The sequence below is a fragment of the Danaus plexippus genome, chromosome 5, assembly GCF_018135715.1.
Source record: "Danaus plexippus chromosome 5, MEX_DaPlex, whole genome shotgun sequence".
NCBI lineage: Eukaryota > Metazoa > Arthropoda > Insecta > Lepidoptera > Nymphalidae > Danaus > Danaus plexippus.
Genome location: NC_083539.1, coordinates 7,258,478 through 7,285,654, shown reverse-complemented (window position 1 = coordinate 7,285,654; position 27,177 = coordinate 7,258,478). Strand labels below are relative to the sequence as shown.

The 27,177-nt window shown below is 30.2% G+C and overlaps 1 protein-coding gene across 1 annotated transcript in view; it reads right to left on the bottom strand.

The window, feature by feature from the left end:
- The window catches only part of LOC116768976 (progestin and adipoQ receptor family member 4), a 45,575-nt gene that overhangs the window by 10,404 nt on the left and 7,994 nt on the right, over positions 1-27,177 (bottom strand). Inside the window, exons 2-3 of the mRNA XM_032659914.2 lie at positions 20,151-20,372; positions 2,094-2,197 (exon numbers count right to left, since the gene is read on the bottom strand). Of these exons, the coding sequence (XP_032515805.2) occupies positions 2,094-2,197; positions 20,151-20,372 (326 nt within the window). The remainder of the gene's footprint in view (positions 1-2,093; positions 2,198-20,150; positions 20,373-27,177) is intronic.

Here is a 27,177-nt window from a genome sequence, read left to right as displayed (position 1 = left end):
TTTAATTTTTATCAACGCAAGGCTTATTTTGTAATATGAATTTAAGTTATAAGTTTTAAACATTTTATATTTAGAACAATATAAATTGTGTTATCAAAATTTTTATTCTTATTGTGAGATCATTACAAAATATAACAGAATTCGTTTTGGATATAAATATAGAATTATAAATATATAGGTACAGACGTATAAATATAATTCATTAATATAATATTTAGAGGTAAAGATTTATATCCTGAAGATATCACCACGATGAGTTTCTTTTGAAGAATTTTTTCATAGGTTTGTTATATATATGTTGACATGAAAAAAAATCATTTAAAGTCAAGATTAAATTAGAACGAAACTTGCTTAGGATGAACAAGCGTTGTTTTTTTATGGTAACATTATAACCTTACTCAATTTGTTTTAAAAAAGATATATATATTTTTTTATAATGTTATGTTATGGATATTTTAACTATGGAAAGATATAATTAAGTTAGTATGTTTTAATAATTAGTAATTAATTAATTCCAAGTTGACACGATTTTCATAAAAAAATATATGAAAATATACTTATTATTTTTTAATAAAATTATTAGATTTGAATGACTTGAATGAAAAATGTTTTGGGACTCTGTTATGTGGCAATCAATTATCATTTAAGAATTCTTTATAAAAATTATAAGACTACAAGTATTACAAGTATATTAAAACATTGAGATGAAAGCGATCCTGCCTTATAATTAAAATTTAATATTTAAATGTATAAAAGAAAAATTGTATTCAAAATTGATCAATGATTTATTTGTAAAATATGGAAAGCTTTTTGTTAAATGGTTTTCAAAAAGAAAAATTTTCAGTATGGGAAAAAATATTTAGACACATTGTGGATTTCACAAAGGGAACAAAGAGCAATCAGTGAGACAAAGGAGGAAATATAATGTCGAAGGTTATCAGGGAATAAAATTAAATTCAGGTAATACCACAGACTTATTTTGTTTGAGTCAAAGGAAACTAACTGTACACAATATGTCCAGTTACTAAGTATTTAAAAAGTTTAATTAATAGTTATAGAAAATGAAAAAAAATCGAAATATTCGAACGTACATATAGGGTTTTCCATTAAGGGCGCTTGATCTTTCTTTTCTTCCATCGTAGCGTGTGCTGTGTGGCACGTAGCGCCGTCCTGTTGAAACCACATGTTGTCCAGATCCATATTCTCGATTTCAGGCCAAAAGAAGTTGGTTATCATCGACCGGTATCGCTCACCATTGACGGTGACGGCCACACCATTATCGTTTTCGAAAAAATACGGACCAATCACGCCTCCGGCCCAAAATCCGCACCAAACAGTCACTTTCTGCGGGTGCATTGCCACTTGGTGAACCTCGTGTGGATTGGTCTCGTCCCAAATACGGCAATTTTGCTTGTTGACATAGCCATTCATCCAAAAATGCGCCTCGTCGCTGAAGATGATTTTTTTGCCAAAATCGGCGTCAACTTCCAACTGCTCTAATGCCCAGTCAGCGAACACACGGCGCTGTCTATGGTCATTAACCTTGAGCTCTTGGGTCAGCTGGATCTTGTACGGGTGCAGGCTCAAGTCACAACGTAAAATTCGCCAAGTTGTCGTCTGCGAAAGGCCGAGTTCCTGTGCGCGACGCGGAATTGACTGCCGCGGGTTTTCGAGGACACTGTCGCGCACAGCGGCGATATTCTCGGCAGATCTCGCGTTACGTTGACGCACGGGAACCGGCTGATTGTTAACTGACCCGGTTGACTCGAATTTGTCCACCAATCGACGGATAGTCGACTCGGCAGGACGACCATCGCGACCGTAAAACGGGCGAAGTGCGCGGAACGTTGCTCGAACTGAAGACCCATTTTCATAAAACAATTTTATGATTTGCACGTGCTGCTCGACACTGTAACCTGCCATCGTGGTTTGGGAGGACGGAATGAATATAACACACTGCAATTGACAGCTGTCACTCAAACAACATGGCCGCAATCAGCTGTCAAAGTTCAAGCGTCCCTATTGGAAAACCCCATACTAATATAATAATTAGTACGTAATATTAGTTGTACGTAAATACGTACATACATTACCTTATAAAGACCAATCAGACTCCCTAGGCAGTACACAGCCAGCGCCGCGTACCGGAGGAGGGTAGGCGCACAGTACACTGTCGCTGTCACCATAGGGATAGCACCTGCAAGAAATATAGACCACACTAAGAAGTTATGTTTAAACAATATCTTGAAGACCCAAGACATACTTAAAATATATAGCAACTTATAATTACGATCCAGTTCTAATAATTTACGATTTCTCATTTGAAAAGAAAAAAAAAATTTTTTCGTATTGGTTTTAAATATGTCAAGAGAATATTTTATAGGTCTAAACTAATGAATAGAACGTCCATCATCAATTTATAAAAGCTTCATCAAAATTTATAAAAGTTCCATTTCAGAGTAAAATATTTGAAATCTGCTCTAATTCCAGTGAACTGAATTCTGGATATTAATTGGAAAATAGTATTGAAACCGGGAGTGGCTCGCTCCGTTCGAGTTTTGTTTTTGATTGCTTTTAGATGGCTCTTGATTGTTCAACTGTCGCCTTAATCGATGCTCAATTGTATTAGTTCAAGGATTCTGAATTTTTTAATCATCTGAATAATAAACACATTTTTAGAGTTAAATATGAATAAAATAAAATAAGTATAGCCTAGAGAAAAATATGTTCGTTTTATGTTGAATATGTTAAACGATTAAAAACGTATTTGAGGCACCATTAGTTCTATACTTCAATTATTTTAATGCACTAAGCATTTAAAGTTGTACATAGAAAAAAAGATAAAAGAACTGAAAGTATCAATTTGAATGAAACTGGTGCGATGAAAATAAAACTGAAATAAAAATACACTAAACTTCAGAAACTTAACCAACTATTTATTAAATAAAATTGTTATGTAATTTACATGTTTTTAATGAGATTTAAATAGTTATTAAGCATGAAAATGAACTAAAGAAATATATACGTTATTGGGTTAAAAGCCTGTGGGTACTTAAACATTTTTATTAATGGTTGGACATGTATATTGGGAGACAATAAAATCATATTTACATGAAAAAAATTATGTATAGATATATTATAAAATGGTAAAGAGAGACCGTTACCTAATGGGACATTAACTCGTAAGGGAAAGAAGATATATTATAAAATGGTAAAGAGTCTTTTTAGATCTCCCTGAATCTGGATGTAATACAGATCTTTATCTTTTAATACCTAAGCATACTTTATTTTATTTCTAAATAAAACATTTTGTATTCACATATTTTTTCATATCATAGTTAATGTCTAGTTAATCTTATCCAAATCAAAAAAAATTCATAAACAAACTATATAGCTTTATGAAGGATGTAGACCCTGGCTATGGTCTAGTTCCTACAGCTCGAACATGGCTGGCTCGACAGGAGAAGTGTAATCCTCTCATATAAGAAGCCTTTAATGGCCGCGTTTCGTCCGATGAGTGAAAGAGCCGATTGCCCTTTCCCCTTTTCGCACCCTTTCTCTTCCTTTTCCATAATCAAGGTTGGCAACGCACTCGCAACATTCTTTATGTGCAGATGTCCTTGACAGATTAAGCAATTCTTTGTTTATCTGAGAGGCTACACCCCCCCGGTGGTTCCATGGTCACCAAGTCAGGTTTTGATAATGGCATTCTCTAAAAATTGAGGGAAACCAATATAAATGTAGCTGAATAAAATTGTTTACCATTTTCCAAACTTCTCATATCGCGAGCACGCATATTATTGTGACGAATCATTATCTCTTCTGCCATTTCATTAAGAAGTACTAGAACAAATTGGTGACTGGCTAAAGATAATCGATTCTCGCGTTCTTCAGCTGATTTGTTTGAGAGCCATGCTTAAATAAGCGACAATCTATGGTCTCCTTGCTCAGGCGTTTCGTACATAGCTATGTATAGATAAGATATAACCGACATTCTCGTTGTTCTATAGTCTCTGGACAATTTTCTTATATACAGGGTCCATAAGTCGTTTAAATTGAGAAAAAAAATGTATATGAAATAAACTATCAAAAAAATGAAATTGTTATTTATTCTTTAAAAAATTACGTAAAAAAGTACGCTCTTGATATACTTGACATTTCTCGCCGTCTATTTCCTTTTAGTTCATCAATTGACCGCGGATTTGTTTCGTATACTTTAGACTTAAAGTAACTCCATAAGAAAAATTCTATTGTAGTCAAATCTATGCTGCGTCGTGGAAAGGAAATGTCACCGCTTCGTGATATCACTTTGTTAGGAAAAGGTTCACGTTAAATTTATGCCGCGCAATGGTGGCAGAATCATTGTTGGGATAAATTTCATGTACACAAAAAGCACGGTACGTTCCGGCGATAGAATTCCGCAAGACGTTACAACGTTTTTCTGTTGCGATATCATTATTTAGCTTTGGAATATTCCATCGTTTATTTTGTGTCCTACTTGTGTTAAGAATAAACGTGATTCAGTTTTAGTTTCATGCAGATTACTTGTTATTTATTTAATTTATCGACTGATATGAGAATATTATATGAGAATAAGTGTACGTTAATTTAGGTTTAAATTTACTTTTAAGTCGTTCTGATTTAGTACTATATTATTATATTATAGTATTTAGTTACTTAGTCTGTAGATAGCATCGACTTCAAAAAGTGATTAGATGTTAAGAAATTATATATATTTAGTTTTGTTATTAAATAAGATTATTGGAAAGTAAATAAAAATTGTGTTCGTTTATCTACATTAGGTGTTTGGTCGATTTATGTGCTGCTATTAAAAAAAGATTATGAGGCAGGTTAGGTTAGGAAATAGTGTTTAAGTGTAAAATATTTTTTTGCGTTTTAGATCTTGGGTTAGTATGTTGTTTTTTTGAAGTCGGTATTTGTTACCTTAAAAACAAATATTTTTTATTTGGCATTTATCAAATTAAAGATTTAATATTTGTTTTATTTGTTATTTGATACTAGTTTTTTTGGACAAAAAAACTTTTAAACAGTAAAAAAATTGCGATACAATATTGTTTACGTCAAATAAGCCTCATTAAATTAAGTGACTCAATTAACGTGACTATTATCGTTTTCCGTTACAATTAATTATGAAATGACTGAATAAATATTTAGGACAATTATTCGTAAATCATTAGAGATGCGTCATTCACATTACTTAAACAAATCAGATTCAGTCAACTTCATACAGCCAATTGCCTGGATCTTCTGCAGACAGTAAATCCAGTCTGATGCTCCAAACAATTTTCATAGCCATCGAGGACACATTGAATACTATCTGGTTAAGTCTTTGTCGACATATTCTCCGCCCGAGTTTCACAATGAAAAAACTGGCAATACCTAATGGGACATTAACTCGTAAGGGAAAGAAGAATACTGTTTAAACATTTACATCTCCCAAAAATTACTTCTCGATTATAGCAATCGTAAACACCACCGGTTATCTGACAACGGTTCGCATTACCAAAAAAAAGATATACAGAACTCTTTATAGTCTTAACGTCAAAAAACCTAGAGGACCGGATGATAATCCAGTTATTGTTCTAAAATATGTGCCATTCGGGTTGTATCCTGTTTTGACACTATTATGCCACCCCTTCTATTAAGAAGTTATTAGACTAGCATAGTTTGTAAAATTTGGTAACTTGATGAAGATCCTGCCCCATTTTAATTACCTTCATAGTTTGTAAAATTTGGTAACTTGATGAAGATCCTGCCCCATTTTAATTACCTTCATAATTTGTAAAATCATGGAACGGATATTGTACCGGGGCACCTCACATGATACCCCAAGAAAGCTCTAAACAATAACGGTAAGGCTCTTGTAGTGTCACTTGATGTCTTGATATCCTTCAACGGATCTATCACGATAGACTTATTGGTCAGCGTTTCGCTTTCTACGAGTTTTCTACGGGTAGCTGTTAGTGCCTGAGCACCAGATAACCGGACGCATGGTTTGACCCTTTCGTTGTAGACCTTGCTCGCATCCTCACCGCCCAGCGCTAACCAGTTGAAAAAAAAAAAGATATACTTACGTGTTCCCGCTTATCACATACAATATTACCGAGTATGTTTTTATTACTTTTCGTACTCTCCATTATATATGAAATAAATAAAAGTAGAACTTTCGAAAGTAAACTATGCTTCAAATGTATTTTTACACTAGTAGAGTGAGTTAAAACGCGGAATTCAGTGAAATTAATAATAATATGGAAGCAAACTTTTTGTATCAGTGACTGAGATTGTTAGCATCAATAAAAACTTTAAAATATTCCTAGCTAAAACCGGATGTGGTTCATTTTAGAGTTTCGTCAGGGTTATTTCATTAAGCAGCGTGCTATTGAAGCCGGCTGGTGCTCCCACCGTCAGGTAAACCGTGTCGGACGGTGCTAACTAATTCAATCAGTCTCTCTTGCACTCAGAAATTCACTGTGTCATCTGTAAACTTGTTAAACAGATCAGATTTATGGTTTATCCTTTCACTCCTGTATAACGTCTATATTATATATTCTATTTTTTTTTTATGATTTATAAAAAGCAAACTTTTTATGCAAAAGAATTTTTATATAATGAATCAATGATCGCAGCCTTTTGCTTTTGATATTTCTGGAAATACTTTTATTGAGGTTAAAAAGTATTGTCTTAAAATTTAATAATCTGTCTGACATAGTTTTTGTTAAGTAATTTAATCCTATTCAATTTACAACGCTCCTTTTTCTCATTAGCAGTTTAACAGTTTAATAATATTACGTGTTTAAGGTAAATTGAAATCATTCTATTTGTAAGTCAAAGTTCTCAAGAGTATTACTGGCAACTTAAGTTACGAATTAGTTCCGAGAGCTTTCAAGAAGCAAGCTACTTAAATAAGCTCTTTCAAGACAAGATGCTTTATACAAGTAACGGTTATGAGCAAACGTCCGTTCGGGATAATGTGTTGGAAAATGACATTGAATGAAGCACAGACTTGAATTAAATTGTAAGGAATAAATACCTCGCGTAAAAGATATGTTGAACTATAATATCCGACTGCATTTATTGGAAATACTAAAAGATTATCTATTTGTAGTCACTCATTATGTTATAACAAATGCTGCCTTCATATTGATTTAATAAGTAATATTTTTAAGTCAAACTGATTGAGGTATATATTATTTTCGTTACAACTAACAAAAAAACCTCTAAGAACAGGTAAGGGAATAAATATATAAGTTGTTTCAGGCGTTATATCATAAATAGAATGACCTTGTCCGTTTGTGTTTACCATTCAAATAAAACGTCTAGACTTTCAATTAATTTGATTTTATAGAATAACATCAATAATATTGTATTGATATTTACAAGGAGCCACCCATAATTGCTTTAAATATACTTAAATAATTAATTTAAATTTTGTATGAAATTTTATATTTTATTTATCATATATAAAGCAATCCTAACGAATTTCCGTTTCATATAAACTAAAGAACATAAACTGTTTTTCTAAATGAACTTGTTTTTTCAACAAAACAACGAAAATTTGCATTTTTAGTACAGGTCGTTATTTAATTTGCAAAGTTTGTAAGTACCTTTCAAAGTTCGTTTTAAATATTTTTTCATACAGCCGCATTTGGTGGACAAAAACCTCAAGCCTCACCGTACCCTTATTTGATACCGAATGTTATATAAATACTTATTTCTGCGAATAGTCAAAGATCGTATATATTTGTAGTATAAGTTATATAAATATAACGAAAAATACCTATATTTTTCTATAGAACTCGTTCGAGCTCGGTTTTGTGAGTATCTGTTAATAATATTTATAATTCCTGTAGCTGTATATATTTGCTTTATTTTCTCATATAATTTACGCAGGCAGTGATAGGGAGAATGGTTTTGAAGTAAGTACAACAGTTCTTAGTATTACATGTTGCCATACTTCACACACGAGCGGTTTATACTTTGTAGCGCATTAACTATTTTACTATATTAAAATTATAATAAACAAGGGCAGTGCTTCTTTCTTTAAATTAATAAGAGATAAATTACAACATTATTATAATTTTTGTAAGGTTTTCTTTAGTTTACGATCCACAGGAATATTCTTATTTACTTAGATTTACAGTCTATTGCATTTTATTTACTGAAAAAATTATATAAATTCCAATATTCATTGTTATACAATTGCCTATACAATAAACTTGTAATAATTAGAATCCGTGTAAAACTATTTTGAATTTTTCATGTCGTTTTAAAGAAATAAGTACAGCGACATTGATGACGTCATAAAGAACATTATCATGTATATTTTTGTATGAAGAGCCTTTGTAACTGTTTTCTTTTATAGTTATTGATAGCTTTTGGAGAATAGCGCCGGGTGCAGCGAGTACGGCCTTGACATGGGAACCTCAAAGGTTATCTGTCCGCGGTTCACCGGCAGGGCGTATCGCGATCTATGTTAATATACTTTTAAGTTAATACATGTAGTCAGAAACATTATCAAGTTGATGCAATCTATATCGTATACGTATATACGGAAGGTTTTTTTTTTATTTTAACTTTGTCGCTGTCATTAATTCAGCCATTTCGTCGATTCACGCAATAACATAAATCTGTCATGGCGCGAAAAAAGCCTAACAGTGATATGGAAATAATTGCTTGAAGCTTTTTATTGGAATGCAAAAAAGCTCTGACAGACACCGCTATATATTTATAATTTTGACTGTATCGTAGTTGAAATTCAATTATTCTTCTTTTCGAAAAGAAAAATAAAGAAATTATTCGACCTAAATATTTCTAATAATACTTTAAGACCTTTTAATCCTGTCCATTATCGCTAAATTCATTATATTTCACTCAAATGACTCTACAACTTTTTCATACAAACCTCAATGTCAGAAGTAATGATCCATAACGAGTGAACAAAAGAACTATTCATATAAAAATAGGAGAGGTTTGGCTCAGCTATAACTTTGCTATTATTTATTTTTTTCATAAAACTTGTGATTTTTATGAGAAATTTACCAAATTTGTCTTAAAAAAATACGAAAACATTCTTATAGCCTTCATTGTTATACTCAGTGCAGCAGGAACTAAACAGGATTCCCTAAAATTAATTAAAATAAACTATAAATCACTTGAAAGTAATTTCAGATTTCATTGATTTTCTGTTTCTGAACATCATGTTTATTTTTATACAAATCGCTTTTTCATGATTACATGTGAGACTTATGATTAACAATATCCATCTTTAATAATTGAAATCGTGCAAATATACGATAGTGCTATATATATATATATATATATATATATATATATATATATATATATATAATAGGAATTGTGGGTGAACTGAATTTGAATTGAAAATGAATAAAATATATGACTACTTTTATGATCTTGTCATAAAGATATACGTATATGTCCTGAGAACTTCTATTCTATTGAATGTAAAACATAGTTTTTATACTTATTTTTAATAGAAATCCATAGTTAGTTAAATCCCCAGAACAAGAAACAAAAATGTAACATACCAGTGAAATACGGTGAAGTAATTAAAACTCTTTCTTTTGTTCACAATTTCTCGCTGCTTTCAGCAACCGAATGTACAAAGAGCTAAATGCTGTTTTAGAATTTAAGTATAACTCTTAAATACCTTTAATTCGGCTTCTTTAGCCCCAAAAATTCTTATATAAATTGTTATTGTGAGATAAATTAACCTCGTGTCATTGAATAATGTCATAAGATCGTATAATTTTTATTTGTTTACGTGGAATAAATCCTTGTAAGTTTACAAACTTTATGAATAGGTTTAGTTGAACGAATATCTCCAGGGATTCCGAATGCATCGTATCTCCGCGCCAAAGACTTAACCTTATTACAAAGTCTCAATTCAACAGTTCTAATAAGCAGTCTATTTAATCCTGCTGATAGTTTATTTAAAGGTTTGTACGAGAGATTACGTGTGTGGGAGAGAATAACCTTTTCCTGCTTACACTACTGATTATAATTTAATGAAATTTCACTGGAATATTACGTAACAAACGACGCATGGCTCCGCTTGTTCGACACACTGTACACCTTTACAAGAATACATTAATTATTAATCGAGACCAATTCTAAGAACCTTAAGGTCGAAAGCCGAAGAGAAACTAGTGCGTATACACATAAAAAAATATTGTTTCACTTCACACTTCCTTAAGGTAAATTTTAGTCGATTACTCTAGGATAGATCTATCATAACTACATTATTGTTTTTTTTTAATTTAAATTTTTATGTGAATTTTTGTGATATATATATTTATTCTTCAGTCCTCGTATTAATACGGTCATCTCTCAAAGTATGCGAGAGTGAAAAATATTATTTATAAGTCCATAATTTCTTGTCAAACTAAGCTGATAAGGAAAAAGCTGGCCATTTTTAAATAGATTATAGCAAAAACATTTTACATTAGGAAATTACCAATGACGTCACCACTCCATCAGAACGAAAATAATTAAATAATTTTTGTTAAGATTGTCTCTTGCGTTCTGAAACCGAGCAGCACGTATATGATATGAATATTAATATTAAATTGTAAACATTGTACACAAAGGAATTCGGCTTTATAAAATGACACTGTAATCGCTAATGATTTATTATATCAGGGTTGACCACGACAATGATAGTACCTTCAATAGATATTGTAGGTATTATACAGCTATCTATAGCAAATACAATTTACATATTATTTAAAAGAATCGTAAAACATTTCATAATAAATGTGCACAATTAATCCAAAGTTTATTCAGTTATATAACTCAAGATTCCCTTAGATTTATTCTATAGTCGCAAATAAAAAAAATATAAAAAAAAAATTAGTATTTGAAGTAATCAAACTCTGATAGTCACTTTATAACTTGGAATAGATAAAACCTATTTTTTTATAGGAATTCATATGAAGAGTATTCGTAGTTTCGGTCGCTATGAGTTTCCAAAAATATATTATCAAATGAAGCCAGGAAACAGTGGTTAGTTTTAATTTCAACAAATACTTTGTATTACTGACGTTTATTTAATAAATCGGGACGTAATATGCAATTGAGGTCTAAATTTCACTAACAAACTCCCCTTGCTTTAAGTATAGTTCTAATATATTTTTTAACTTTTTTATTCTCTTATTTTAAATGAATAAACTATTTTCAGTGCCATCTATTAAATTAGGAACCTAAATATAGCGTAACCTTTTGGTTTGATATTTCCAAGATGCATCATAAAAGTATCTAACATTCTGACTGCAAAGGTTAAAATGTTCTAGAATAAAATTTACTTACGCGAACATGTTAATTAATTAGTGACTGTGTATGTCAGACAAGCTAAAAAAATATCGTTTCATATAAAAAGCTTTCTTTATAAGAGAATTTTAAGTTCGTACAATTTTCTACAAGAATATAGTTTAAGCATTAATTGTTTTTAATAAAATGGTAAACATGTATGTACCTTCTTCTTTGTCTTATATTAAACATTGTCTTAAACAAACGGAGTCTAAGAATCTTTTTCTCTCTCGATTACTATCCATGCTTTAATATATTTTCTCTACGACTTCACAGTAAAGCTTAGTTTTATAATGTAGTATCTATTAAATATATATCATTCAATATAAATTTTATTGAAACATCCATGAATAACAATACATTAATTTATAAGTGGAACCGTCAAGTTAGAAGCATTAAATTTACACTGTCATAAACATAAACACCGAAATAAAGGATTACATTTCAATAAATTCTGCTGTTCGTTGATAAAGAGAATAATAGCTGTTCTTTGGTTTATGATAAAGATAATAATTTCTAGGTAATTGTACATTTTTCACTTTAAATTTTTTTTTAATAAAATCAAGAGAGGCAAGAAAAGCTATGAAAACAAACATAATTAAAAACTTTGTGTCAAATTTTTGTTGGCTTATTTCGTTCATAGAAAACCTAATGCCCGTTTTAAATTTATTTATACTGAATCATGAGAATCATTTTTTTAATTCACTGTGTTAATTAATGCTGCCAGAGTTGACAAAGTTTTCAAGTTTTAGTATTTCAAAAGCTTTGAACGACTATCAACGTTCGGCCATAACAACTTGCCCTGATTATAAATCATATTAATTTCGCTACACGTCTGCGTAATAATCGCTACAGATCTTGAGTTATGTAAAGTTAAGCCCGTAAGCTTTACCACAATGTCTGCATTAATTATAAAAAGGTGCTACTACAATGTTTTTCAAGAGCCTAAAATTTTACTTTTTACTTTTATTTTTTTTGTTGTTATATTACATAATCCTGCTAAACATACTTCATTGTAGTTTCCAGTGAATTTTAGTTTTCTGCTAAATATATATCACCACAGCCGTACGTTTTTCATTTCCCTTAGACCATAGCAATCTTCACGTTTAGGTAGGGTTCTTATTTTTGTATCTATCATGGAAATTCCTTGTTTGCCAGCCCTTTAAAGTATTATTCCATTCCCTAGTACAATGGGGACATTAAGTATCCTGATATTTTTTTACTGTACTTTCTATTTTTGTAAGCACATTTTCCTTACTTGTGTTAGGCGGATCTGCATATTTGGTTGATTTTTTACTTATACATTGTTATAGTTCCTCTATCCTCCTTTTTTGCTACTGTATTATTTTCCTAAACCTCATAACGTAATCTGCTTGTATGATTCATCTCAGAATCCTGAATTCGGTGCTTTAGAATTGCTTTCTTACTTCAAATAAATACAGATAACGTCAGAATGAAATCTAGTTTGTTTTTTTTATCAGGCAAGTTTTACAGATTAGACACTATCCCTAATACTATCTTTTTTAAATTCTTGTCGGTTAAAATGTTTGTCGAAAGTTTACACCTGCTCCCTATATAGTATTCTCCTTCTGAGCATGAGTTTAATCCTTATTGTAATTGTAACAATTTTGTTTTGTTCTCTTTTGTTTCGGCTAACATTTTGCTTATCAGTTACGTACTGTCATCCTCCTTGTGTCAAAAGTGGCACCATTAGGAAAATTCGTATTTTCGAGGGATATCATATCAATTGTCGCAGCTCCAGCAACGAAGTAACTTAAAGGGGACGCCCTAACAACTCCTTATTCTTTCTTTTGTTTTAGCATCTCCTAATTAGTATGGTATATTGGATTTTATAAAATTTAATTTCTATAATTTGTTAATATATTTTCAACTGCTCTATTTCTCGAAACTGGTGGTATATTCTAGAATACGCTGTCGATGTATAGTTTTATGCTATCATATTGTGTATGGCTACTAGTATGCAATTTTGTTCGTGTCGCCACCTAATTACAGAAGCACAGTAAAGTCATTAAATAACTTGCGTGTGATTTATATAAAATGGCTGTAGCGGCTCAAGTAACGCAATAAAGCGTGCAACTAAAAGTACATCATTATGAAATCAGATGATCCTTCAAGTGGTTTAATAATTACTAATTAAATATGTATTAAAGAGGTTATGCGGCAACCTGTTTTTGTAACATAGGTTCTGTTCATGATAAAACGATCACTGGCAAAATTTCAAATGAAAATTTTCCTTTTTATATAAATGTTTATACAATATTTCACATATTACTCGCAACGGAATGGTAAGTTGTTTATCAATAACTGTTGTAACGAAAGTTTTGCAGTATATATATATTATTGTTGTAAGTTAGTATAGTAAAAAATCAATACATTTCTCTTTATAGCGCCTTTGAGACCGGTGAGTCCTAGCAAATAAAACAAAATGGTCCATTCAAATAAAAAAGCATCACCCATTTGCAGTCGCACTCGTTCCGATCGAATACGTTTAAATTGTAAGTCGGCTTGGTCACTTTAAAACACCGAACTTTGTAATAAATTTGCTGCGGTTTCGTTTAACTTACAATATTTCAATGCACATGGTACAAGTATATATGTATTTGAACAAAATTTTAAGACAGGTTGAAAGGAAATTTGTCATTTTTAGTTTTGATGACAGTGGAAAGAAACAGGGATACAATAATTACGTTGTATAATGTTGTCAATAAAAATGTACTGAATTGTATAGTTAGATATAAAATAAAATAAAATAAACGGGATCTATTTAGAGTTGGATTTAATTATGACTTTAATGACTTAAAAGACATAACCTGATTGTTGCTGTTTATCTTTTAGCTAAGGCTCGGCGTTACATAATACAAATAACGTACTGTTATTTATATGTTTAGAAATACAATATTCTTAAGAATGTCATTAAAATTAATGTCTAAGTCATTGTCGTTTGTTTTCTTCGTATTAAATATTGTGTCACTGTTGTAAATCGTAATTAATATTTCACGTTCAACTGATTTACTGATATTACTGATACTGATACACTCGCATATGATATATGAATTGTCCCCCTGCAACACAATATGGCATTCTAAACTTCAAGAATCACTATAACTTTTATGAACATCTCCGGAGGACGTCAAAGCAAGGGATCGTCGTGTCAACAACTAAATCTTTTATGAAGTTTTGAAGAACTTTGCTGTCCACTGACACAGATTATATATTAATATTTGACTTTCAAAAAGTATATATGCGTTTATTATATAGAGTATAAAACATTGGTAATTGATTTATTTAAAACTTAACAATTAAAGTCACTAGTTATAAATAGGTTTTGGCCACGATTTCATCTCTGTGTTCCCGCGGATTTTTTTTTTTTTTTTGGGAGCGAAATATATGAAAAAATGTGACTGAACAACGAAGCTCCCTACGAAAGACAACTGTAAACTTATTCTAAGTTTGCATTGTCATACCCACACGAATAGTTTATCGTTTATTTCAATAACCTGCATTAATACTAAAAAGTACGGAAAGCTGAATGAAAAACTATTAACATTCCGTATGTAGCGTAACGATAAAAACTTGGACTAAGTATATTGTTGTGGTGATCCCGCGGGAACTACTGCGGGTGTCGGGATATACTTAAGCCCAGTGTTATTCTAATGCCGAAGCAAAATTTCTGAAAAAATTTCGCTTCCACGATTATAATATGAGAAGGGTAAGAAGTTAGGTTATTATTTTATTTCACTTTCTTTTTATTACACAGATTATTGTAATTGTATGGACTGCAGTTCGTAAGTTGACCTATATACAGAATGGACCGACCCAGGTCGTTTGAAACACAGCCATTTTAAATTAACGTTAAGAAACTTTTGAATAGTCAAATGAGATTTAAAAACTCTGTATTTATACTAATTAAGAATTTATTATTTTTTAATTTTGAATTTAACGTGTCATATTGATATAAAAATCCTATTTTTGTAAGCGCGTTTTATTTAATTTATCAGATAGTCTTCTACTTCATTTTATTTGGTAAATATAAATCGAGGCTTAGTAAACGCACTGTTCGAATAAAGGCCTTTTCATCTTTCTTTGAATACCTCAACTGTAATAATAATTCTGAAATAAGACCCAGTATTAGAGTACTAAGGCTGCCGCTGATCTCAGTAAAGGCTTTAACAACTGAAAAAAAAAATCATTAACTGCATAGAGTTTTATTTATTAATATTTGTCTAACAAATTTATCCCTAGATAAAACAAAATTAATGTAAAGGAGGCCATGTTTAATATTTATAAAGTTTTAAAATAAAAGGTCCATAAAAATATATATTATAATTGGAAATAATAAATTCATTCCTTTACTATCTTTACAATCAAGTGACATGTTCGTGTGCCAACAAAAATTCCGCCAATAAATTTGTGCAGAAGCGAAGCGGGTCTATGTGAATATAAAACGATGGTTTTCATGAACTCTAATAAGATAATATAAAAGAAAGATAAATCTTATAAAGACATTAATAAACTAATATTAATTTTGTGATATGATTTCCTTTCTAAATATAATTTAAGTGACGAGACTCACAATATTTCAAAAAAAATAATCATAGCACTTTTTGCTCTATCTTCATACAGTGAAACAGTAGTTAACTAGGAAAGTTTTTCAAAGGAACATTGAAATAAAGTGAACGCTATCTGGCAGAGTACTGTTAGTTTGTAATAAAAAGCTTTATTGCTGCTCCCTTACAATGAGAGTTTTCGCATCAAATGACATTCATTGTTAGATGTCTCGGGAGGTTCTGGCAGCATCATAGGTTTTTAATTAACAAAAGCAGAAGAGACAGCTCAAATACATTGTTACATTTTTATAAATTTGTTCTTGTTAGCTGGTTAGAAGTATGTATTAAGTTTAAAAGATAATCTTCGTGCTACCAACGTTTTCAAAGTTAATTCAATTTGATTGTGTTAGCCGTATGAGCCGTGTGTTTTCTTCGACAATCAGAGTAAAATCATCGCTATAGAATTGCTTAGGAGAAAAGAACTAAAATGACTATCGTCACTTTTTTGGTGATGCTAAATATTTAAACAATTATATGCTTACATTTACATTTAAGGAAATTGCAATCATAGTTTAGGTGTTACACGAGGAGAGCACCTTAAAGCTGCCGGTCCTTATTAAAGTCGTACATAATTTCTCACAACACAAAGTGACTTTCTGGAACAGGGCTGAATTCAAACCATAACGCTGTTTTGAAACTAAGAATCTTAAATATAAGAATCTCATTAATAAGTATGTATATATTAAACAATTTAAAGCATTACTGTCATAAAGGAAAACTTATATTTAAGGTATAGTATTTAAATACATACAGCGTTGGGGTAATATCTATATATTTTTTTTTATGAACATAAAATACCTGTAAGTCGATGCAACTCTGGGTTCAAAGCTTAGAGTGTTAACTCAAGCCGTATCTTCAAAGGGCTGGGTCAAGTGGCGCCATGTTTTGCGACAACATTAAAAGATCGGCTTATTTTTAATATGAAATGTATGCTGGGGCTACAATATGATATTTTTAATAAGGAGATTTAAAATGTTGTTATCTTTCCGTCCATCATCCCGTTCAGGACGAAATTATAAAAAAAAATGTATTCTCTGATATCCGAGTTTATCCCTTTTACGGATTTCAGATTATACTCCACAGATAATTTAATGTATTATTTCAATATATTTGATATTGATCATACATGAATGAGCACTTAATATTTTAGAATTTTGTTATAATATTTTATTCCTGTAAATGTAATTAATATTATTACTGTTTCATAGTAAAAAATATATTAAAAAGAACGAAAGCTATAAAGTATATAGCTAAATATATTATTATCTTTAAATATTATATTTATGGAACAAAAGGAAAGTTCTTTAGAATCTGAATGTTTTTTTATATCTAAGGAATGATTTAAATGAACAAATAGACTTTTTTTCATCTGATGTTCTTACATACGGACTTTTAAACCTGAATTATAGTTTTTTTTATACAAAATCGATCTAAACTCACAGTTTTTATTTGCTTTTGGGACACATGAAAATATACATTTAAAATTAAATTGTATCCAACTACGTAACATCACTGAATAAAACAGTATATTTTATCGTATAAACTAAACAAACTGCATATATTTTCTCAGAAACTGTTCAGTTGTCTAATAATGAAAGTGATAAAAATGCATTAAGTCCTTAACATTTTTAAACTTAATTTACTGTTATCTTTTTACAGTACCCTCGCCTTAAAAAGTGATCAATAAAAAACAATACATTAAAAAACAAACAACAAAAGACTTTTTGACAGTAATCTTAATTATTTAATTACGATATATCTAAAGTTAGAAAAATATTAATTATTGATGATGATAGTAACTTTCAATTTTAATTATTTTAATTATATTTTAATTATGACAAGTATAGTCCCAATTTAGCCACGTGGAAATTGTAAAATTTAAGTTACCATTTAACAAAATTTTAAATAAACAAATATCTAAAGAATTTCAATTTTACGAATAAAAGATACATTTCCTGAAGTAATAATTTATTTATATATAAACAACTTAGTTAGAATAATGAAAAAAACCTTACTACGAGCGGTGTCTCGCAAAGTTATTTAATGTTTTACAAATTATGTGCTTAAGAAGTTGTTATACATGTAGTTCTTGGTAAACTAGTATATATATATCATTATTGTTATTTTTTAAGTGTTATTTGTAAGTTTTAAAGTCCTAAAGTATTATTGATATAATTTACCATTGCTACATCAACCCTTCACAGTGGAAAAATTTTAGGTTCTATTTCAGAGCGAAACTGTCGCCTTATTTGAATACCTGTCCACTAAAACACTTAATGCTTTCGGATCTATTTGAAGATCTGATTTAAATTTAACACCTAACTGTCATATCAAATCACAAAAGACAAAGTTTATTTATGAGATAGAAGTAAAATTTTTTAGTCATATAAAAATTATAATTTGAATAATGTTTATATTTGGCTTTATGTTGTGTGCAAAAGTAAAAAAAAAAAACTCATTACAATGAAGCGGACATTTCTTTGTATTGTCTGTGTAGTTTGTGGTAGATAAATGTTTGCTCTCTATTGTATATAAGACTTTTGTTTTGTATAAAAGCGTGTTTCAGAATTATGGAAGCGGAGATGATTCCTGTTCGCTTTGAAATGTATCCATAAATTATTGGTTGGAATATATAATTGCTTTCGCAGATATTTTCAAAGCGTAAAGCATCAAAATTTCATAATGTACAATTTTTGTTTTCCCCTTTTGATGCGTTGGCTTTGATGTTAATATTTTGATTTTGTTATTCATAAATAATACGTTTTATTTGCAATGAAACAGACTTTAAGTTGTTTTTTCTATTGTTTGTTTTATATTCATTATGTTTTATTCAATTATTGTCGTGTATCGGACGTTAATACTCAACTAACAAAAGCTTAAAAATGTCCATCAAAATGAAATGTATTGAAAAATTACAAAACACATTCTCTCTAATACTTCAAGTTGAAATGTGCTTACGAGAAGATAAATATGAAACGTCTGTCGGAGGACGTAAGTAAAATATAAAAATATTTTAAAAGAGCTATATTTTTTTTGTTACGTAACAAATGTACTCTTTATTTAAACTTCTCTTGTTTCACGAGAGTTATCAAACAATGAACAAATTACTTTTCGCTCACGGCTTCTCCGTTGGAATCATCCCTTAATCCTAATGAGATATTTAGGCTTTATAATAATCCTAACATGTGTACGAAATCGAAATGTGGATGGAAGTTACATAATTTAATTATTATTATAAACAAAACAACGCGCCATTTTAAAATATGTCCGCTACAGTAAGCCAATAATATGTAAATTATATTCCGTATAATAAAATGGTTATGACGTAGCGATCTCAATGTATACAGTAGTTTAATGAAAAGTGATAATGTAGCGACAACATGCTGTCGAGTGTGCCTGCTGGGGGTATTAAATGTTCAGGGACGGATAAAGCCTGTGCGCAACATATTGGCCAGCCACCGCCTTCATATTAAAAGCACAACTTATAAAGAAATATTCACTTACACTCAATGTTTACTCCTATTTTTATAGGCTATAGAGTTATTTAATAACTATGATTTATATTTTACGAGTTTCATAAAAAAAAAATGATTATCATATCTTTGTAACCACAGATATGAACATGAAAACCTTAACGAATATAAGTCTACTGTTCAAAATTTTAATAAGTCCGTTTTTATTTGAAGTCAAAGTTAAAGAGAAACACTATATAATTAGATCACACTTGGTTATAATCGCCAAGTTTAATTTCCTGGAACGAAGCACTATAATGTCATTTTAACCACAAACAAAACCATTATTCATGCGGGATAAAGAAACGTTATCTTCATATTATCATCAATACGAGTATATTAAAAATATTGTTTGCATTTATCGCTCTATTAAACGTTTAAGATAAAAGAAACAAGACTGTAATTATTGTGTGACTTTATCAACGCAATACAACCCTAAATAATAATACTTAGGACTTTTTTGTTAGTCTGTGCGTTTGTGGCAGGCAATCTTAAATATGGCTTAATAATTTTGAATACAGTTGTCATATTACGGTAGGGTTTAATAAAAAAAGGTATTTGTTTTATGTTAATAGATTTAGAAATAATTATAAATTTGGTTAGGTTTATAGAATGTACGTGATATTCTGTAAGTAAGAAGAGAAGATTGTAAGATACTTACCGATGCTCTGGCTGACCCAAATGCCCAGCATGTCCAATTGCAACAGTCGGTGATACAAACTGGCGCCCTGGGTGTGGTTCATGAACAGGTGGTAGAGGAAGGAGCCGCACCAGGGCGCGAGTGCTCCCATCAAGTGGCAGAGGGACAGGAACCACGCCCCACCACCGCCGCCCCAAGGAAGCAACCCTGGCAGTACCGCCATCATATACAACAGGGATACTCCTAGGGAGAGAATTACAATTTTTAGAATATGGTATCTCAAGATTGGGATGTCTCAAGCGAATTTGTCTCATACTGAACGTTAGAACTTTAAGTTCAAAAATAAAAGTAGACAACTATGATCTACGAGTATTTTGTTGAATAGATAACTTTTTAACTGATTTTACACATATATATATATATATATATATATATATATACATAATTACGATGGATACGTTTATTAGCAGTGTTATAGTGGAATGTCTTATTTCTGTAGGTCTCAAGAGACCGGTTCCAAGTATACATTTTCTGTATCAGTATTTAAATGTAAATTATTTAACAGCCTATAACGCGCCTCTACAGGCTTAGATCGGAAGAAGAAATCGTAGATTTTCTTATGGAATTTAGTACCGATAAGTCGGATGCTGATAGTAAATCGGCAATGAAAATAGGTCACAACTTAAAGTATTATTAAACACGTTGTTCGTTGTTTGATAAAGATAAAATAAAAAATCGGTCTAATACCCGTATGACTAGAAATCCTATAATTTATTATTGACAAAGATAAAAATGGCCGATAAATTACATGTACTCAGTAAATAAATTTTTGTGATAGATAATGAAAGTGTTATTATATATGCCTAACAAAAATAAAAACTTGAGTCGGTCGTTGAACACTGCCGTACTTTTAAAATATAAATAAATCTAATAATATAACTGTTTATACTCATCGTCTTATGAAACTGAATACAAATTTAAGTTAATCATTTTTTTTCTCATTTCTTACCATTTATACCTTTTGGCAAATTTCATGACAAGGTCAAAGGGAAGTTTAATATAGATTCCGATTTGCTTTTGAATATCTTAATGTAATTCAATAAGTTAGTAAGTAATTTAAATACGTGTTCCATAGTACATGAACCCTAACATTGGTTTAAGTGTTATTTTTCAATGTTTGAACACAGTTCGAAGGTAAAACGTATACCGACAGACATATTTAAAACATAAATTTGTTCTTGAAGACGGCAATGAAAAAGGTAATTCGATAGACGCTAATCTTTTGTATTAACTTTTTCTATTTTACTTTCATTCATAGTGTTAACATAATTTTTCATAAAAATATTAAATTTTTTATATACATATTTACTTCATTAAAACTTTTAAATGATTTTAAACAGATATTAGTATAATGATTAATACAATATACATCATAGCCATATATACAATTCTGTACATCTTTAAGTCCGCGGACTTGGAACAGTGGCTGTAATGACTGTTATTATAAGTTTCTGACGTATTTTAATGAGACTCCCGCCTTGTGTCGCTATCCGCAACAGTAATTGTATTAATTACTCAGCATGGATTCATTAGAAATATAATGGACAGTATCATTAAATTTGTTACGAAACAGACGTAGCATGTTTGAGCTCAGATCATTAACGCCAGGTTATTATGATATATCACATTAAATAATAAAAGACAAAGAAAAATATCCAAAAGATGTCAGAGCACATATTTTTTTTCTATCATTAAAAAATATATATTCGATTAGAATTAAAACGAAATACTATAAATATCAGCATATAATGCAAGCCTTGAAGGTAACACTGAAGGTATTTTGATAATATTGACACAATAATTACATTAAGACTGGATTATACTTAAACTTTTTATGACAGTGTTTATAAAGTATGTCGTTTTGAGAGAACATTAGGCTTAGGGTTGTCAGGGAGACATTAAGGGTGCAGCTCACGCAAACGATGGCGGAAGTGAGGGATAGAACTGTCAATGACTAATACAGGTTATATACTCGTAAATTTATATTAGGGTTCCGTAAATAACGAAGGTCTGACCCTCCGTCAGGTTACCCGACATAATGCGAAAACAATATTTATTATTAACGTTTTTCAACCTAACCAGAATTTAGTTTTGGGCTCCCTTTTCTTACAATGTTAAAAGTTATTTATAGAATTTTCATTTTCTGCTTCTGAAACCTTAAACATAATTTGTGATAAAATTTAGTGTCCTATATAAATAGAAGACATTAGAGCAATAAAATATGAATTATACAACTTTTAATCAGCTGAAAGCGTTAATTATAGAAACAGTGTAAAATAACATCAATCTAATGTAATATATATATATATATTACGTCATTTAACTGTTTTACGTCGTGCATGTACACGTACAGTCCATTGAATATTACATTTATGATATTTGTATGAAAAAAAATATTTTCCGACGTCATACGTATGACAGAGAGTATTGATTTAAACAATGTAACTGTCGAGTCATCGTTTGTTAACTGGAGAGAACAATAATATACAAAGAATTAATTCCTTCATTAATTACAAATTACATTAATCACAAATTAGGTGAAAAGTTATACACCCTACTTGTAATTAATTACTAAATTAACATGTTACTTCTTCTATCCTATTTGTCGGGTTTATCTTTAAAAATATATTAATAAAAATAAATCCAAAATTAAATAGAATAATTTATTCATGAAATTAATTTATAAGAGTAACTTAGCAGAAAACTTGTCATTTCCATAATAAAGTGTATAATCCCGTTAAATTTATTAAAGAGGACTGCTGGAAAACAGTTCTAAGAATAGCTTATTTTAATTCACTATAACTTTCAAAGTCTATTTTCAATATTCTCACAACATGCTGTCTCCCGCGGATTTACCTGGTTAGTGGTTGTATAAGATATATTCATCATAACCAAAAAAAATAATAAGAAATGTAACACACTATTTCGTAAATTTGACAAATTTTCAGAACAGTTCGTACTGTTTTAATGACTACGTTACAATGTTTTATTTTTATTCATATTTTATTTTAAAGTCCGTGACATATTTTTAAGTAAAACATCTCAAAAACTATTCTGAATATAATAAAAACGCTTGTTTTATGTCCTAATTGTCTTCTCTTTACAAAACATTTCATTTTGTTCATTATACTATTACATTAAAACTATTCTTTTTGACAATGTTTAAATTAATAATAATTTGATCAAACGGAAATGTGCCTGTGTTCCATAGATGTTCTTAAAGCATTTCCTCACCAAGGATTGGTAAAATCTATGCGCGCGTTACATTCGATTAAGTTCAGCCAGAATTGTAAAATAAAACGTCTTTCTTATATTTTAGACATTTCTAATGGAAAATGAAATTAATTTACTCATGACGTTCGTCAGAGGCTGTGATGTGATGTGATGTGATATGATACCTTAAAGTCTTAGTCTTTGCTGAACGGTTCAGCTGTCGTTATTGTCTCGATAAATGTTGATAGTAAGATGCACTCGTTCCTGATATTACTTGTCATCTCGACCTGTTTAAAATGATGACTTAACAAAAGTAATTAATTCTAAAACAAATTTATATTATGTAAACTTATATTTATGCTTACATAAGGCTCTCTATTTGGAAATCCTAAAATGTCTACTGGATAAAAAATATTCTTAAAATGACTGCAAAATAATAAGTAGGCTATAATATTATTCAATAATAGTGAAATCCGAACTGATGGTTAAGGCGCTCTCGAGTATGAAGGGATGGCCGTATTCAATTTATATCTATTTTCTGAATTGTTCTTAAACATGATACATTCTTAAGGGACTTAAAAATTTTTGTTATCATAATAAAATATTTATAATGTAAGAAGATATACCGTATCTCTGTTTGCTTGTTCTCACATTTTAGAATAAAAATAGACCTCAACAGATATTCGTGCTGGAATTTGAAAACAAAATTTTCAGTTGAAATGTAAAGATAAATTACGGGAGTCGCTAAAGAGAACTAGACCGCTGGTAACGTTAATTGCATGTTGTGTAAATGTGTTAAGTGTTGGCATAATAATAGACGGGTTTTAATGTCGGTCACACTTTAGCGATATAAAGTTATACAAAATATTAATTAAAAAAGAAAAAATATTACGTAGAAACTATTAATTCATATATCACAGACGAAGTTATACTTTAAATTTAAGATTATGTTTAAGACTTTGTGAAATTAAAAAGCTTTAACGAATATATTACGTTAGCGGTTAGAGCATTAGACGATATAATATTTGTTGCTCTGATTATGCTAGTTCCTACACCGTTGTTTGGTCAGCATTATTCTGATGTTGGATTACCATATGCATGAGATTAACAGAAGCGACAGTGAGAATTGTCGGTCAGATTGCTTCTGGTTAATTTAACGCAACAGATACAAAATGGGCCAGTCTGTGACATAAAACATTGCGAAATTAAACTCTGGGGCGTCACCAGCTCGTGCCGTAACGAGGAAAGTTGGGTCAAATCGTTATATAAATGTAGACAACATTAAACCGGAGGCCATTTCGCTTTTTGTGTATTTTTTGATATCATTTTGATACTATTCGCATTACTGTTATTTCCATTGAAAAATATTCGTAAAGGAAACATACATTTTTAATATATATTTGGTACTTCATAAAAATTGCTTTAATCACGTAAATACATACAATTACTAGCAAGTGGATATGGTAGATTTAATAAAAAATGAAGTATTGATTGGAAGCCGTGCGAACTCTTTATGACTTCGCACTGTCCGTTGCAATTATTGCAATTTACTTGTCATTTTTTAATAAGACAATATTTATTCTTCTATATTCAAATTCAATAAATAATGAACACGAATTTCTTTTTTACCATACATATTTATTATATTTCATTTGCTTAAAACTTTTAAAATTTAGCACATAATCTGATTAAAATGCAAACTTTCGTTAAAAATGTTATTCAAAGCAAAAAGGTTTCTCATTTCCATTGAACTAACTGTTGTAGCGAAACGCTACGCGCCTACCTTCAGTGTACAATATCTATAGTTCAAGTAATTATGGTCACACTACATACGAAATATCAGTAAGTATCACGTCTTCTATGTCAATACTACAATCTGCGAATATTTATGAATAAAAAACTATTAACGCACTGTGTGTAACGTGACTAAGCAAACTCGGACTAAGCATACTGAGCTAGCGATCGTATAAATGATCTCTACATGAATACTCACACTATCTCGTTTCATTTTACTTGAATCGCTTTTGTCCAAAACCTTTTTAAAATATAGGAATTGGTTTCTTTTGAGATATCGATTATTATTTATAGAATGCTAAGGTATAGTGTGATATATCATGATAAATTTCTAGTAACAAATTCATTTAAATTTAATCGTATGCTTTAATAATTTAAGCAACCGGCGTCGTAAACCCCTACCATATCACGAAGCTGAAAGGTGCAAGGTTCCTCTATACAAGCAGATATATTTACTTCACACTACTTATACTATTAAGTTTAAAACAAATAACTTAAACAATTTTAGAGAAGTAACTCGTCCATGTCATTTCATTTCATGTATATGAATAATACTGTAAATATGATTTACTTGAGAATAATAACACGTACTTCACAGTAAAAGATTTATATTCAATCTTGAAGAGTTATACAATATTATCTCACTTAATGCATCCAAAAGAACGAGTTCCCACTCATAATATTTTAAATTTTAAAAGATATTACCGGGTGATTTTTTAAATATATAAATTTGGGTATACATACATATAGACATGTGTTAATACATAAAAAAACTCTTTGGTCCCCTGACCTTTAAACTTTTATGAACAAAAATCTCCGACTAATGGTTTCCCATTCAACTGATAGTTCTAAGTGAAGAATAGTGAAACATTCTTTTGTGAAAGTTTCTTTGTTATATGTACGCCCCAGTTGGCAACGTGTACAGATAAATTCCTGTCACTATGATCACTGGGGGGGTGTAAACGATAAAATTAAATAAACCTCGCCGAGCAAGTGTCGAGACACGGTTACTGTAATGTCTTTTGAAGAATTATGAATGATACAGTTCATATTTTAGTCGTCGACAAAAAAAGCAGAAGTCACGAAATTATTCAACAAAGTCATTTGTTTTTTTTTACTCTCTGTCTCCCTTTATGTTTAAATTATGAATTTAAGAAGGATATATACGTTTTGTAAAATCTGAGTATTGTAGATACAAAAGTTTTCAACAAAGATAAAAGTTTCTTGAACATAGATATTTACGAATGGAAACAATTTGTTTATGGCGATACATGTACTGTGGCTATTTTTCTTTACGACCTTCCTTGTTAGAGACAAAATCCGCATTGACTTTTCTGTATAACGAAAACGCTGGTATTATTAAAATGTACATATGTTAATGAATCAAAAAGAATTTCCCATACCACATAGGTAACGATAACGAATGCCAACGTTCAGTTTACTTTTACGAATTCCTAAACTTAATAGTGTTCAAACCATAAATATTCCTGAATAAACATTCCGTTGTAGAACTTTGCTATTTATCTATATATTTTTTGTACACATTATTACAGATGTTCCTAATTAAAGGTTATCTCTTAACTATAATAAAGTGACAAAAAGTCGGTTGTGCCAGCTGTTCTGCCGCAAGTTATACATGTATATATTACAAAGAATAATAAAATTACCTCTCATTAAATTATTGATAAACAAAGATGTGAATCTAAAAGAAAATATATTTCAAATGCCGGATCATTAACATAAACGAAAATGCCCACCGTCTTCCACTAACCGTCGGCATCAAAATGACAATTAAATTAAATTTCTTCCCTTATTTTTCTTCTACCAAAACGTTAATATAACATAAAATAAATAAGATTATTAAACGTGATATTAAAATCGAGGCAAATAAAATGTTATATCGACGTTGTCAGGGTAAAGCCGGGGCTAAGAATTGATCGTCTTATTTTTAGTTACAACGGTAGTACGTCAACATCATTTG